At 40.8% G+C, this 16,539-nt stretch overlaps 1 protein-coding gene across 1 annotated transcript in view; it reads right to left on the reverse strand.

Moving 5' to 3' along the window:
- The window catches only part of shtn3 (shootin 3), a 40,941-nt gene that overhangs the window by 22,902 nt on the left and 1,500 nt on the right, over nucleotides 1-16,539 (reverse strand). The window contains exon 2 of the mRNA XM_037675654.1: nucleotides 8,439-8,499. Coding sequence (XP_037531582.1) covers nucleotides 8,439-8,499 — 61 coding nt within the window. The remainder of the gene's footprint in view (nucleotides 1-8,438; nucleotides 8,500-16,539) is intronic.

A 16,539-nucleotide genomic window follows, 5' to 3' on the forward strand; every position in this document is an offset into this window, starting at 1 on the left:
ATCAGAACTGGTTTCTGATTGGACAGATCATCAGCACTGGTTTCTGAGTGGACAAATCATCAGCACTGGTTTATGATTGAATAAATCATCAGCACTGGTTTCTGAGTGGACAAATCATCAGCACTGGTTTCTGATTGGACAAATCATCAGCACTGGTTTCTGAGTGGACAAATCATCAGCACTGGTTTCTGAGTGGACAAAACATCATAACTGGTTTATGATTGAATAAATCATCAGCACTGGTTTCTGATGGGATAAATCATCTGAACTGGTTTCTGATTGGATAAATCATCAGAACTGGTTTCTGATTGGACAAAACATCATAACTGGTTTCTGATTGGATAAATCATCTGAACTGGTTTCTGATTGGACAAATCATCAGCACTGGTTTCTGAGTGGACAAAACATCATAACTGGTTTCTGATTGGATAAATCATTAGCACTGGTTTCTGATTGGACAAATTACCATCACTGGTTTATGATTGAATAAATCATCAGCACTGGTTTCTGATGGGATAAATCATCTGAACTGGTTTCTGATTGGATAAATCATCAGCACTGGTTTCTGATGGGATAAATCATCTGAACTGGTTTCTGATTGGATAAATCATCTGAACTGGTTTCTGATTGGATAAATCAGACTGGCATTAAGCTTTTGGACTGACCCCAACTTCAACCAGACTGAACATTAGTGGACTCTGATTTAAAGGGCTGGTCTGAAACCAGGAAACGAGCTGATGTCAATGAACTCCACCAGTTTGTCAAATTTCAGCCAGAATTCACCAGAAGCTTGTTGAAGACTAAACGTCTGGGATCCAGGAGACAACTGCTGAAAGATATTTAACCAAATATTTGTGGGGGTGGATGGACGTATTTGAGTGCGAATCGGAGAAAAAAACATAAATAGTTCAAAGATGGTTTTAAAAACCTTTGAAGTTGTTTGTTGTAAAATCCTTCTACTTTAGAGAAAAAAATGTTGAAATAAATAGTTAAAGAACCTAAATTAATATTAAATCTATGCTTTTTTTTAGAAGGTGAGAAATATTACAGACAGATTTATTAATGGAGTATTTAAAATACCAGCATTAAATAATAAAACATGAGTGAGACCAGTAGGAACCAGTAGAACATAATGATGGTGGGTCTATTCTCACATGCTGGTATTGATTGCAAGAGTTTACTAAAGACTGGACTTAAATAAATTAACTGCCTAAAAGATAAACAATGATGTTTTAGATTGTGTTAAAACTCATCAAGTGTGAATTTATTCAGGATGAATTGTGGCTACCGTTTTGTTGTTGTTGTTGTTTTTATGTGTCCCAGGCCAACCTGAAGGACCATGTTCCTCACCAGGAGTGTGATGAACCTCAGCTTCAAATAAATCCAATAACTTACAGGAAGTAGGACAGAGAAATGAGTTCTTTCAACAGATTTATATATTTTATTTCAGTTTCACTGGATAATTTGAAATCCGGTCACTGTTTGCTGGAAAACCTGAACGCTCAGCACATTTCCAGCATGACTGGTGATCACTGGTGTGCGCCATGAGGATCAGGGCAGCTGGTAATGACCACCTGGGAGGTTTTCAGACTGGTTGTTAGGCTGCTGCAGGTGAAACCACTCGCTCGGGTTTCAAAGTGACGGCAGAACCATCTGCAGCCTGAATCAGTCCGTCCTGCAGGACTCTGTTATTAAAGTCCCGTCAAGGTGGAAACATGTTATCAAAGAAAACTGAGCCTCAACGTTCAACAGCTGCTTTCTCAGATTTACTCCTCGTTATCACCTGCCAGCGAAGGCGAAGCGATAATGTCCTTGCTCGTGTCTGCGCATGTTTGTTTTCATGTCGTTAGCAAAATATCTAATTGATCAGTGGGCAGATTCTAATAAAACTGTCAGAAATGCGTGATATGGTGTACACCTAGAAGTACCCTTAATGCAAGATGGTCAGCACAACTCATTCAACCTCAGCAAACACAAACAGCTAAAAGTCTATCAACTTTACACAGTGAGAAACAACGTTTGTGTAGTACTGTCATAGTAGTATCTTCCGTACGAATAATAATATTATGGATCTGGTGAGCTGGACTTTCAACGCAATCAACAAAATCTTTTCAACAAAGCGACAGGGTCCTGGAGAGCCCTCATGTCCCGCTGAGACTCACGCTGCAGGATACTTCATGGATCTGTGGGGAGTTTGGGAGCTGATGTGTCTTTTTGTTTTGTCTCAGGAGGACGCCGAAGCTGTTTATATAATTGTAATCATGGTAGCAGGGTTTCTGCTTTTTGGCATCGGCGGATTCTGTTATCGGCTTTTGTACAATGATAATAAAGTTTATTCTGATTCTGATTCTAGTAGCTTAGACTGAGAGCTGACACATCACAACATGACATTACTCATAATGTTGCTTTTCCATGTTTGACCAAAATGGTTACATTTCTGTTCCCTTCTCAACATTCAATGATCTTTGGCCTGAAAGGTAGCGGGTGATGTGCATTCCATCAAGAGAAGCTAGGTCTTAAGTTTACTGAATTATTTCATCTTCTGGAAACTTACATTTTCAGTTTGGGCCATTTATTTTGAACTGTGATATCCGATGACTGATTTAAATCAAGATTATGCTCAAAGTTTGATCCAAGTCTTAACTTTGAAGCAGGATTAGTGGGTTATCATCACCCTTTACATGTTTATTATTATTATTATTATTATTATTATTATTATTATTATTATTATTATTATTATTATTATTATTATTATTATTATTATTTTACCAGGGCTACTCATCCTGTAAACCTATGGTCTGCATCATCCGTCTGTGGGATTTAAAACCGCCTTGATTTATTTTTTGTTTTGTTGCTCCATCATCAAATTGCTCCTCACAGTTCCAGGAACTTGTCTTAAGCGCAGAGGGGACAGGGCCTTCTCTGTAGCAGGACCAAGACTTTGGAACGAGTTACCTCTGCTTGTCAGACTGGCCCCTCCCTCTCGGTTTTCAAATTCCATTTAAAAACCCACTACTATTCAGTAGCTTTCAACACCAGAGAATCTGTGTTTTGAACCTGTACGCTCCACACTGGTTTGTCGTCATATTTATTATCTGCATTGTTTTTGTCTATATTCTGATTTACTTCATTTTGTATATTGCTCCGTGTGTTGTTCTGTTTGTACAGCACTTTGGTTGGCCTTGTAGCTCTTTTAAGTGCTCTATAAATAAAATGGTATGGTATCAGAAGCATTCAGAAGTGAGACGGCACAGCTCAGGCCCGTGGTCCAGAGCAGGTCCTCAATAAACCTACATCTGTGTCAGAGAGGCCCCGGGGCCCTCTGAGCCCATTAAACATCCCGCTGACCTGACCTCACATGTTGGTCAGGTGAAGCTCGCAGGCAGGAATGATGATGGAGCCTGAACACAGCACGATAACGTCTACAGAAACACAAAGCGGGAAGCGAGGATGGGTTTTATTGTGAGCTGACTCTGCAGCAGCAGCTGCTACAGCAGCAGCAGGCTGATTATAAATCACTATGACGACAGAGTTCATTTAAAGCTGCAGGACCAACTTTTCCTCTTCGTTTGAAACAAACCAATCTGCGTTTTGAAATGAAACATGGTAATCAAAGAGGCCGCTGTTGTATATTTTAAAGTATTTGCCTGAAACTTTTTTCCTTTAAATCATTCTGAAGAGCAAAAGGAAGAAACTACACAGAACAACAAACTCAAGCACAGCAACAAACCTACAAACTGAACTTTTGTTTCAGAATGTGCTGAAACCAAAACAGATCAACTTTTTTCATTCAGCAAACTAAAATCTATCACGTGATTTTTAAAATAAAAGTTGTATTAAAGGGCAGAAGAAAGATCAGAAAAGCCAAAGTTGCAGTTTTAAATAAACAGAAACTGCAGGTTTGTGGAGAAAATGAGGTCAGAGGAAGAGCCTGAATTTTAATTTTATGCCTCATGCAAATTTTAATGCTTTTGGGCCAAGCAGAACCCATTTAAACCCTCGGCGGTTGATCAGGCTCATGTTGGATAACTTGTTAGTTCACATCTTTGCTGCAAATTTACATCTCAAATAAAACAGAGTGAGACTTCATATGAAGATCTTTGTTTTTAAACAAGCCTGCAACAGGTAATAATGATTTAAACTAAAAATTTTAAAAAGAACCCTTGAAGTGAAAGAGCGCTAACGGCAGGTAGAGCCCCTGAAGCGTCAGTAAGGGGTTCTGTCAGTGCCGGCCCAAGCCTCCACCGGGCCCTAAGAGAAATTTGGTTTGGTTTGGGCCACATCAAGCTCACAAATGTCCTCAAAAGGCCGGACATGGCAGAATGTATTGATAAAACTAACAAACTGGTAAAATATAACTTTCTCTGAATTCAATGACTAGTTCTAAAAATTAAGTATTTTATATTTGAGTAATTTGACATTATAAACATAAAATCTGATATAATTTGACTGATAAATATTATCTTGAAGTTCTGTTTCTGTGGACCTCTAGGCGCCACAGAAATGATTATGGCAGGCTGGATTTGACCCACGGGCCTTGAGTTTAACACATGCGATCTAGTGGTACGAAAAGTAACAACAACAAAAAAACAGTATGCAATGTAATTTACAGCAAAAGTGTCATCTGGTTTATTATCTTTGGTTCCAAAGAACTGCAACAGCAATGTTCAAAATAATTTGTAGTGCAAGATCAACAACAAACAACAGATCAAATAGATGCATAAAAATGATTTGTGCAAAAACAGACAAAATTAAATAAAATAATAAAAAAATTAAAAAAAATCAAGGAAATACTTAAATAACATAACCAGAACAATTACTTGAAACCATGTAAAATGGTTTAAAAAAATAAATTTAAAGTTGAATAATTAGTTCTTAAAACGATGTATCAAACTTTATCATGAAATCCTGTTTTGACTGTAATGACTCTGTTAACTCAGCTGAAAATCATAAAAAGACACAAAATTATTGGATCTCTCAGGAACAGTTCCCTAAAACGTGTTTAAAAAAAGCAATACGGCCTTTAATTCAACTTTAGTTTAACCCACAAATGTACAAATCACAAAACAAGAACATAAAATATTCAATAGAATCATATAAAAATCATTACTAAAAAAATGCAGTTCCATTTAGGGGGGCCCCTATTGACCCCGGGGCCCTAAACAGCCGCTTAAGTTTGCTTTTGGCTTGGGCCGGCCCTGGGTTCTGTAAAGAACCTACGAGCCGTTAGGTCCTTCTCAGAACCTGAACCAGAGGCTCTGTGAAGAACTGGGTAACGGCTCGAACAGCAGATTCAAGCTCTATAGGATCGAACGGCCTTCCAAACATCCTTTCACATCTGCTGCTCAATAATTCATGTCAGGAGGTTTTAATAATTCATGGGATTAACATGACAGGGGGGACTGTTGTTCCCTCTGGGGGGGAGGGTCGGGGGGAGCAGCGAATGAATAAACGAGTGAATGAACGAGAGAGTGAACGCATCAAGTGACGCAGTGAAAAGAAGGACGAGCGTTTCTGCTGACTGCACGGATGATGTTAGCTCAGCTTCTGCAGCTGCTGACGGGAGTTTAGGTCCAACTTTAACTCATTTTTATGTTTTTGCTCCTTCGACCAGACCTTAATAAGAGTAAACACTGAGCTAAAGATGGTTGGGTAGTAGCTGAGCATTATCCCTAACACATGCATGAAGACGACACGCAATAAGGCTCCTTTCGTTTTGTCATCTTTGGTGCCAAACATCCATCTGTGTGACCAGGTTGCTCAAACGATTATCTTTGACATTTAACTCAATATTCCACAGAATGGTCAAATATAAAATGTTTATTGGATTTTTTTTATTTTGTGTGCGCTTTTTATATATTTTCAATTGATTTAAATACGAATATAAATCTGAAATATGTTGCAAACTGGAGAGTAAAAAGACAGTGAGGTCAGTTATTTGATCTGACGACAAGCTCATTAGAAACTCTCCAGATCTTTAACTAAACTATAATTATTTTAAATGATAGCTTATGGAAGGTGTGCAGATGGAGAAGATGTCAGATGAAGCTCAAGATGGAGATCAGTCCAGTTCCCCAGTTCTCTGGTTACCTTCAGCTAAAAAGCTTCAGTCAACCACAGACGGGTTAATAAACTCACATACTGACCTCATTCTCTGTAAAAAAAAAAAAAAAAGGTTTTACTTTTAAGAAAATTAATCATCTTCTGCAAAAAACAACATATTCTTCGAACAGATGATTTCCTGCACCAAGTTAGTTTCATTTATAAGAAAACATGAAGCTGTGCAAAGTTTGGAAAACAGACTGAACATTTTGTTAAGCGCTGTCCTTCATTAAGCACGCATACTTTTTAATTTTCAGGTTTTTATATTTTCTAAAGCACAACACTGAGGGCTCTCCTACGTCTGAGATCAGTCACAACCGATGGAGCTGCAGGGCCTCGTTTGAGTGGATTTAATAAACTCCATCGAACAGAAGCACTAAGAAAACCTGACTGTTGCTATAGAAACAGAAGAAGCCCCGCCCTCTCCTCCTGTCTGAAACACACCCATCCACAAGGTGTGGGTGATGTCACTCCGACAGAGGTGAGGAGAAAGGGTGTGAGGGGCGAGGAGGGCGGAATCGAAGGTGTCAGCTGTCGGGGATGTCGTCTCAGTCTGGTTCACTGCAGCTGTGTGCATGAAACGGTGAAATAATCCAAACATTCAGGACAATAATCTACATTTAACCCTTTTCAGGAGGTTTCTTTTTTTAAACAGTGAAGTCTATCACCCTTAAAATTGATGCATATGAGAAAAATAAATCCAAGTTAGCAGAAAGAAACTGTCCTTTGCTGTTGAACTTGTGTGTATTTTAAGCAACATCCTTCCTCAAGTCTTGTTTTGTGTAAGTTATGAATTGTTATTATTGCTGTTTGTGTGGGGACATAGTGAGCTCTTATTGCTGTTTTTCTTTTAAAATTTAATAATTTTGTTGGATGTAACCGGGACCCTGCATACATAATTTCCACATGTGACCACATGTGGTGGAATGAAAGAACCTTGAATCCTTGAAATATTGAGATCCATCCATCCTTCCATTATCTTTACCCGCTTCTTCATTTTTCTGGTCCCAAATCCATTGAGATACATGACTGTAGAAAAATTAACATCACAAAAGAAAAATAACCATCTTAAAGGTTTGGTTCACAGCTGAGGGAAGAATGAAGTGTGAGATCGACAGACGGATCGGTGCTGCTTCCTCAGTATTGCGGACTCCGTGCCGGTCTGTTGTGGTGAAGAGGGAGAAGCTCTCTGATTCCTGGTCAGCCTACGTTCCTACCCATAATCACGAACTCTGGGTAGTGACTGAAAGGACGAGATGTTGGATACAAGCGGTCAAAATGAGAATCCTCAGCAGGGTTTCTGAACTCTCCCTTAGAGATCGGGTGAGAAGTTCAGTTATCCAGGAGAAGAATACCTGCTCCTCCACGTCCAGAGGAGCCAGGAGAGGTGGTTCAGGCAACTGGTAAGGATGACTCCTTAGGGAGATGTTCCAGGCATGTCCAACTTGGAGGAGATTCTGGGGGAAACCTAGGACACACTGGAAAGACTATGTCTCTCGGCTGGTCTGAGAACACCGTGGAGTCCTCCTGGAAGAGATGGCTGTGGAAATGGATGGATGGATGGATGGATGGATGGATGGATGGATGGATGGATGGATGGATGGATGGATGGATGGATGGATGGACAAAGGCCTGCTTGGACTGCAGTATATCACATCCCTTTGTATTTCAAGCACTATGCTGCTAATATTTGGTCAATCAACTCCACTTGATGCTCAAGTTTTTCTAATATCTAATATCTAATAATTTCTAATATCAAACACTGTTAATCCAAAAGAAGACGGATGAGAGCATGGCTTGATGCTGAACGAAGACGGACCTTCAGACGAGATGATCCTCAGAATCCCACATAAACACTTCAGCAACGAAAGAACGAAACAAAAACAACCAGACTATTGTGTCATGCAAACACCACCGTGCTGTAACTTTTCAAAACCATATTTAACTTCATTTATTCTTATTTATATCTACTTTATAAAGAGTTTCGAAATAAACCACTGCAGGTGGCAACAACAGTCTCGCCGAATCGTAAAAGTCAGACATTGTCCAAAACAGGAAGTGAGTGTAAATCCAAACGCATCAGACATAAAACAAAAACAAACAAACAAAAAAAATCACAATATAAACCTATTTTAATGCAAAAATATTGGCTTTACCTGAAAAAACATGCACCGGTAAATCATCTACACAGCATATAAAAAGTGAAAACCTTCAAAAGACAAAAACCGCTCAGTAAATACAAGTAACCCAAAATAAGAAAACAGAGGATCAGACGTGAAACTGAGACATGATTTCAGTCAGTTTAGTTTGAGGAGATGGGATAAAGCAGGACTCACCTCTCTTGATGTGTTTGAGCTGTCTCTGGGCCTCGTCTCTCTCCTCCGTCAGTCTGTTGCACTGTGGGAGCAGACGACAGGTCAAACCGTTAGATCGTGTTTCACAACGAACAAAGCACACAGGTCATCGATAGCGACAGATAGAGTTACACCCTGAGACACCGGTTCATGTGGTCAACAGGAAGTACTGCTCGCTTTCAGCTTTGCAGTACGTGAAAACAAATCATCAGGTTTTTAAAAAGATGAAAACAATGTGAGGTGCACGACTCTACGCAATATACAAAATCGTGGCATCTTTCATTTAAGAATGAAGAGGACGTAAAACATCTACCAGAACGAAGATGGTCTTCAGGGAGCTATAAGAACACAGTGGGCTCCCTGTTCTGGGTCCACCATGGTTTTGAGTGCAACACTTTCATAGTGACTCCATGGTGGTTTGCTATCATGATGCTTTAGAATTTGAAGGAGCGACCGCTCTAGCCTCATGCCTAGCCATGACCACAATGAAGTCATGGAAACCACCCAGCTCAGACATGACACTCATGACGATGCCACTGGAGATGAACAAAAAAGCAGGAGAAGCATCTTTGGTGACTACTAAACCCTGTATCTCACTGGGCTCTCATAGATTAGGGAGACTATTCAATTCACTTCAGTTCATTTTTATAGCGCCAAGTCACAACAGACGTCATCTCAGGGCACTGAACAGAAACATTCCTATACATAAAGAGAAAGTTAATATTATTTATCTGAGGAGTTGACTGCTTTGAGTTTAACTCCATTGCAGAACTCTATGGTGGCCCTAAGGTGTAAACGAATTACATTAGAAAAAAACAGAATTACATTTGAAACAATGGAAATTATATAATTTTTTTAATGATTCAATTTTTTTCAAATGTTGTTCATTTACGCCTCAGGGCCACCGTAGAACTCTCATCCTGAGCAAACATAAAAGGCGACAGTGGAAAGGAAAAACTCCCTAATGAGGAAGAAACCTCCAGCAGAACCAGACTCAGGACAAGCGTCCATTTGCTTCGACCGGCTGGGTTTGAGATGACAAGAAGGAGGAACAGATACACAATGGCAGGTTGAGAATCACATGCTAAGATGGAAATAATTTCAAATGTAAACTATTCATTTGTGGGCAGCACGGTGGCGCAACTGGTAGAGCTGCTGCCTCTCAGCGAGCAGGTCCTTGGTTCATCCAGGGGCCTTTCTGGGTGGAGTTTGCATGTTCTCTCCGTGCATGCGTGGGTTTTCTCAGGGTGCTCCGGTTTCCTCCCACAGACCAAAAACATGCATGTTAGGCTGATTGGTAACTCTAAATTGTCCCTAGGTGTGAGTGAGAGCGTGAATGGTTGTTTGTCTCGTTTGTCTCTATGTGGCCCTGTGATGGACTTGCGACCCGTCCAGGGTGTACCCCGCCCCTCGCACAGTGATTGCTGGACATGGGCACCAGCGACCCCTGTGACCCAAAATGGAATAAGCGGGTAAAGATAATGGATGGATGGACTATTCATTTGTAACAATTAATTTTAAGAAATTAGGTCAATTTGTCCTCCACTAGTCTAGGCCTAGCAGCATAACAAGCCAACCCTAAATATAGGATTTATCAAAAAGGAAAGTCTTAAATCTGGACAATGTGTCAGCCTCATGGACAGAAACTGGAAGTTGGTTCCACAAGAGAGGAGCCTGATAACTGAAAGCTCTTCCTCCCATTCTTGGAAACTCTAGGATCCACAAGTAAGCCTGCAGTTTGAGCGCGAAGTGCTTTGTTAGGAAAATATGGAACAATAAGATCTGTAATATAAGATGGAGCTAGGTTGTTGAGGGCTTTGTAGGTTAGATCATCATTTATAGTTTAGACTAGCCAGCAACTCAAAGTAGGACAATGTTCTGCTGCAGTCTCTGAGTATTTGCTACCAAGAGACAAATGGAGCAGCAACATTTTATACGGCCAGTTTTTGAAAATCACAGCCAACTTTCATGTGCATTCTTGGCCCTGCACATTATTTTGTGTCCTATGTCTTGGCTCACTATCTTGGCAGCTGACCTCACATTTATGATTTACTTTACTGGAATACACTTGAGAAATTAAAACAGCCATATCTGGACCAGTTTTTTTAGCTTTATCATTTATTATTTGTGCCAGTTTTGGACCTGAACAAACTGCCTCAGAAGGTTTCTGCCAGAGGAACGCTCTCCAGCAGAAGAAAATATACAGATTTAGCTCTCTGGAGATGAGATGGTCACTCCCACCAGAAAATTCAGATACTGATATGTTGGAGACTCCCATGACAACTCTTATTATTTTGAGAAAATTTGTTGCCCATTAATATTTTAACGATCAAAACCCATCTGACAGGTTTGCCTTAAGACTCACACAAGAAATATAAGAACCACTGCGAACGCCACAAGACATTCTGGAAACTCCTTCATGACCTGTTTGCCAACTAGTCGCAGACCAGTGAGGTACTACCTTTACTCACAACGTGTGTCTGTTACGTCTCAACCAGGTCTTCATTTGATCAGTATTTGTCCTCGTAAATCAAATAATAAATTGGTTTCATTTGGTTTTGTCAAACCTTGTAAAGTAGACTCATGTTTCTCAAACTTTCTGGTTCACAGAAACTAAATTGAGACAGATTTGAGACATGTTCTAGACATCCATGACAAGACATCTATCCATCATCTTTACCCACTTCTTTCTTTTCAGGTCGCGGGGGTCATTGGTGCTCATATCCAGCTATCACTGTGTGAGAGGCGGGGGGACAACTGGACAGGTCTCCAGTCCATCACAGGGACACATAGAGACGAGACAAACAACCAGTCACTCTCTCTCTCGCACCTAGAGACAATTTACCAATCAGCCTAACGTGCATGTTTTTGGTCTGTGGGAGGAAACCAGAGTACCCGGAGAAAACCCACAAACTCAGTCCACTAAGGACCTCAGCAGGATTTGATCCAGCGTCTCGCTGAGAGGTGGCTGCTCTACAAACTGCACCACTGTGCCACCCGCAACGAGACATAATTTGCAAAAGTGTGCGAAAATGTAGCTAATTTGTTTAACGGGCTTAAAATTAACGCAACACAAAAGTGCAGACCTGCGACTCACGGGAGGAAATTTGGAATCTTAGCAAACATTTTGTGATATTTTGGGACTTCTTCGTGAATGCTGTTCACAGTTTGTCGCCAGCAGTGAGATTCTGGCTTTCGTGCGCAGGAGCGACACGATTGCCCTCGGCACTGACACAAGCTTTCTGAGCTTGTCATGATCCAGCCACATTCAGGAGCGTCATGCAATGTGAAGGAGGTCAAACCTCAGCAGTGACCTTAGAGAAGTGACTGTTGCTGTTCATCAATCTGGGAAGGATCAAAGGACTTTTCCAAATTATTTGGAATCCATCGTTCTACGGAGGAAAATATTATTTTAGACATCTGCCAATTTTCCCATCAGCAGACATCCCAGAAATAAGAGACACTTAACAAACTATATATAGGCTCTAAGCAATGGATCTGGTTCACCCTATGATACTTTGCAGGTTTAATAACAGTCTTCATTTACAGTTTCATGTGATTTCAGTTAAATAAAGTGCAGTCCAAGCAGAAAGCGTTCATCTGAGTTTCCCTCCCTGCTGAATGCCGCACTGATCGTCTCAAAACGCAGCTCAGTAGGAAAACCAGTAACACTTTACAATAAGGTACACAACATTTGATTAACTACTAGGGAATGCCTCAGGAATAAATCAGGAACTAATGGGTAGTTAATAGGGATGCACAATATTATCGACATGGTATCGGTATCGGCCAATATTGGCGATAAAGTTAAATATCGGACATCGGCCATTCCATCAAAATAACTCACAGATATAAAAGGAACTGTTTTTTAAATATATTATATATTTATATAGAGTTATATTTTCAGCCCCCCTTTTGGCATCTACATTTGGTAGCAGGCCAAATTGACAAAGACCATGCAGAATTATGTAGTCTTTTAATTCCACAGCAGAGAAAGCTACGTAGTCTCTGTAAGTGGGTCTAGGGAGAAAAATATTGGTATTGGTATAGGATATCAGCCAAAAATCCAATATTGTGCATCCCTAGTAGTTAACCAGTACTTACTGGGGAACACACTGGAGACACAGCCAAGCCTTATTAGGGGACTACTGGTTACTTACCTTGTAAATGAAGAGGAATTAATCAAGAACTAATAGGTAGTTAGTTACCAAGGAAACCAACGAAGAATAAATCAGAAGCAAATGGGTAGTTAACCAGTACTTACTGGGGAACACACAGCCAAGCCTTATTAGGTGACTACTGGTTTGTTACCACAGAAACAGAGGAGAAATTCTCCATGTGGGTTCTGAATAAACCCTGCGCCAGTGAGGTCACAGCTCGTAATTGTCAAAAACCAGTTTCCTGGTGATTACTGATTTTAATGGATTTTCACTTTTGTAAACCTTTTGATGAAAGACATTAACAATTTCATCATCTTGTACTGGTGCCATCTTAACTATGTCCGACTATCACTTACTGAGCACCAAATCATTGCCTGACTATTATACCATGATACCAAGTACTTACTGAGGAGCCAATCATTACTTAATCACTACCTAACCATTACCTACTGGTTTGTTCTTGTGGTAACAAACCAGTAGTCCCCTAATAAGGCTTGGCTGTGTGTTAACATGTAAGTACTGGTTAACTACCCATTATCTCCTGATTTGTTCCTGATTCGTTCCTGAGGCGTTCCCTAGTACTTGATCAAATTTTGTGTACCTTATTGTACTGTGTTACTGGAAAACCGAAAGCCCATCAGAACCAGTAACAGACCTAGTCAGTCTGCTTCTGCTGGCTAGACAGATGTTTTATAAAAAAGACAAAGAATAAAAGTCCAAAACTTTGACGAGATGAAACTGGAGTGAATTAATCATCCGTTGTAAACATTTTCCTTTTTAAAATGTTAAATTTGGTTTCTATCATTTAAAAAGGTGCAAATTAATGTTAAATTTCTGTTTGCCACACATATTGGTTTGTATTTCCTGCTTTTGTCCAACCTGCCCATGAATGGTGATCGCTCAGCACCTCTGAACGTCTGGGAGCAGAACTCAAGTGAAAGACTCTTTATTTTTCCAGGACAGATGCACGGTGGACCCCTGAAAGAGTGGACTTTCTGCAGCGCCGCTTCCTGCATGCTTCATTTGAAATGGTAATTGGAACTCGTAAAGAATTCAGAGACCTCCTGTGCAGCGAAAACAGCGCAGACCAAAAGAAAACTGTCCCTCTGGGTTTAAACAACCTCCACTGAGCACTGGACGTCTAAGAGTTTGTTTTCTGGAGAAGAGGGGAAGCAAACGGCACGATTTACACAAAAATATCAAAAACTCCCATCTCACTTTTAACAACCGCCTTTGGTTTTATGACATATTGTTCAGATATTATCACTAAATTTAGTGCAGATTGGATATGATTCTGCTAATTAAATAAGTGAGCAATAAAAACGTTTTCAGTCAGGCCAACATTAAAAGGTGGTCTGGACCCTTTTCGTTGGCACCAGTTTGTCAGTCTGAACACAACCCGTCCACAGCCAGGCTGCAGGACCTGCTGAACTGACGTGACCCCAGATGTCTTGGCGTTAATTATAAAGGCTGCACTGCCGGGTTTTGTTTCTTGGTTTTGGTTTAGCTAAAAGTTTAAATGAACTGTAGGACAGGATCCTTCTCTTTAAATGTTCATTTTGTTTGGGTTTGGATTACCAAAACACAATATGTTGTTCATTCTGGTGGTTTTTGGACTCACTGTGGTCACTGTAAGCCAGGGGTTCCCAAACAGCATTAGCTTCTGGCCGAGGCCCCCCTCGCAAACCCACTAAACAATGCTACAAAATATGTAAAGAAACATCAACTTTTAGAACGTTTTAACTATTATTCACTATATTAAATTAATTATTACAGCTGCTGAGCATAAAGATGTTATTAACTAACATGTTTTAAACACTGTATTATATTCCCACTCAAGTGGCGCTGAAGTTTCAAAGCTTTTAAGCACTTGTTTTGCGAGGGTCTCCAGACAGACGACACATTTTGGGCAATCATGGCCATTTTTCTGTTTGACTGTGAAGCCATACTTAAAGTTTTCTTCCTCAAACCTTTGAATTTTAGCTGGCCACGAGTTCTTTGCTATGCTTGCGGAGTAAAGCAGTTTAATACATTTGACTGGCAGACAATCAGAAAGATGAGCATGGTGAAAAATATTTCAATATACAGTATTATTATAAAATAATTATTAAAAAATACATTTGATTTTATTACAGTAATTTAAAAAAATAATAATTTTAATTTAAAAAAATATATTTTTGCTTTTTTAAAATCTTCTCTCCAGCTTTCTGAGGCCCCCCTGGCGGTCCCCCAGGGGGCCGCAGCCCCCACTTTGAAAAACACTGCTGTAAGCTATAATGTGCTGTCAGTCACAGAGCAGCAGTCTGAGCAGCGTTACGTTGCATTAAATTCACCCACAGAGAAGACGCTAGGTTCACGGTGAGTCTGTGTAAAACAGCTGACTGCTGTCAGAGGACTGTGGCTGTTTGCAGGTTCAAATCCTCAGCCTTTGCTCCGACACTGAACTCATGAAGCCATTGATCATTGAACAGTAAAAAAAGGTGATGTGGCAGTGACCCAGCAACAACGTTACACAACCTAATGCCAACACTCCGTCTGCACTTCCATGGTATTGAAACAGTTTTGTGGAGCATTTAGTTATAATTGACGTGGTCATTATTGATCTTGTTAGACCTTCATACCGTCCATCCATCCATCCATCCTCTTCCTCTTCTTCTGGACTGAGAGGGCAGGTTCATCTGGCTCACAGTGCAGGAATCAGACGCCTTCTGGCCACTTCGGTATGTCTGCATGGACCGAGGCAGCGAGAGCGGCCAAAGCCACTCACCCCTGGTGCGCCTCTGTGCCCTCGAGCAATGCAGCAAGAGATTACAAAACGGATGACGTGTGAAAAAAGGAGGTTGCGGTGCTGCAGCTCAATAATGTGATAAACTGATGATAATGGTGCGCGACCGCCCGCTCACGAGCTTAAACAACAAACGATGACGCACAGCAGCTTTGTACCGGTAGTTAATTTAAGACAGTTAACCACACGCTAAAGTAAGCTAACTTATCATGTTTTGTAGTTGACACAAGGGAGATGTTCGTTACATTTAATGCGTTGTGCTCCACATGAACTCAGCTGAGTTCTGCTCCTTGACTCTTTTTTGGGGGGGTTTTTGTTGTTTTTTTGGTCTGCCTGCTTCATTTCTGGAAGCAAACGTCTGGAAGTCTTCATCTTCGTTTATGAACAGCCAGAGGGACGATGAAGACCAACTGGTCTGCGCTACTTATTTACCAGAAATGTTGACTGAAAAAAGCATAGTCCCTCCAGACTGTCCTGGGTCTTCCCAGGGGTTGGACAAGCCCAGAAAACCTCCCTTGGGATGCATCCAGGAGGCAATCAGAACCATCTCAACTGGCTCCTCTGGATGTGGAGGAGCAGTGGCTCTACTCCAAGTCTCTCCGGGAGAACTGAACTTCTAACTCCCTCTCTAAGGGAGTGTCCCTGCAGAGGATCTGTTATCTCGTTCTTTCAGTCTTTACCCAGAGTTCCTGACCACAGATGAGTGTAGGACCACAGACGACCAGTAAAGAGAGCTTCTCCTTGCAGCTCAGCTCTCCCAGCAGCCAATCTGCGGCTCTGAGTTAACGATAACGCTCAGCTTCTACCAAACTACACTGTAGCTCAGTCTCTGTAAAACTCACCTTTACAGACAGACAAACGAACAGACACAGGCCTTGAGATGGTCCCTCAGCTTTATATGAATGTATTTAAACTTGTGGAGTAAATGTAGGTGTGAAGGGCAGAACTGCACCAGAACTGAGCTGGTATTAACAAATAAAATCAACATCCCGTTCACACTGTTCTCCAGGAAGCTTTTGGCCCAGTTTTTTTTGTTTTTTTTTCTATCTCTACCTGCTTTTGCACATCCTGTCAGCTCAGATTTCCCTGAGGAGCCCGATGAAGAGCGGCAGCTTCATCCAGCTCTCAGAGACCCAAA

The sequence above is a fragment of the Nematolebias whitei genome, chromosome 4, assembly GCF_014905685.2.
Source record: "Nematolebias whitei isolate Nwh7 chromosome 4, NemWhi1, whole genome shotgun sequence".
NCBI lineage: Eukaryota > Metazoa > Chordata > Actinopteri > Cyprinodontiformes > Rivulidae > Nematolebias > Nematolebias whitei.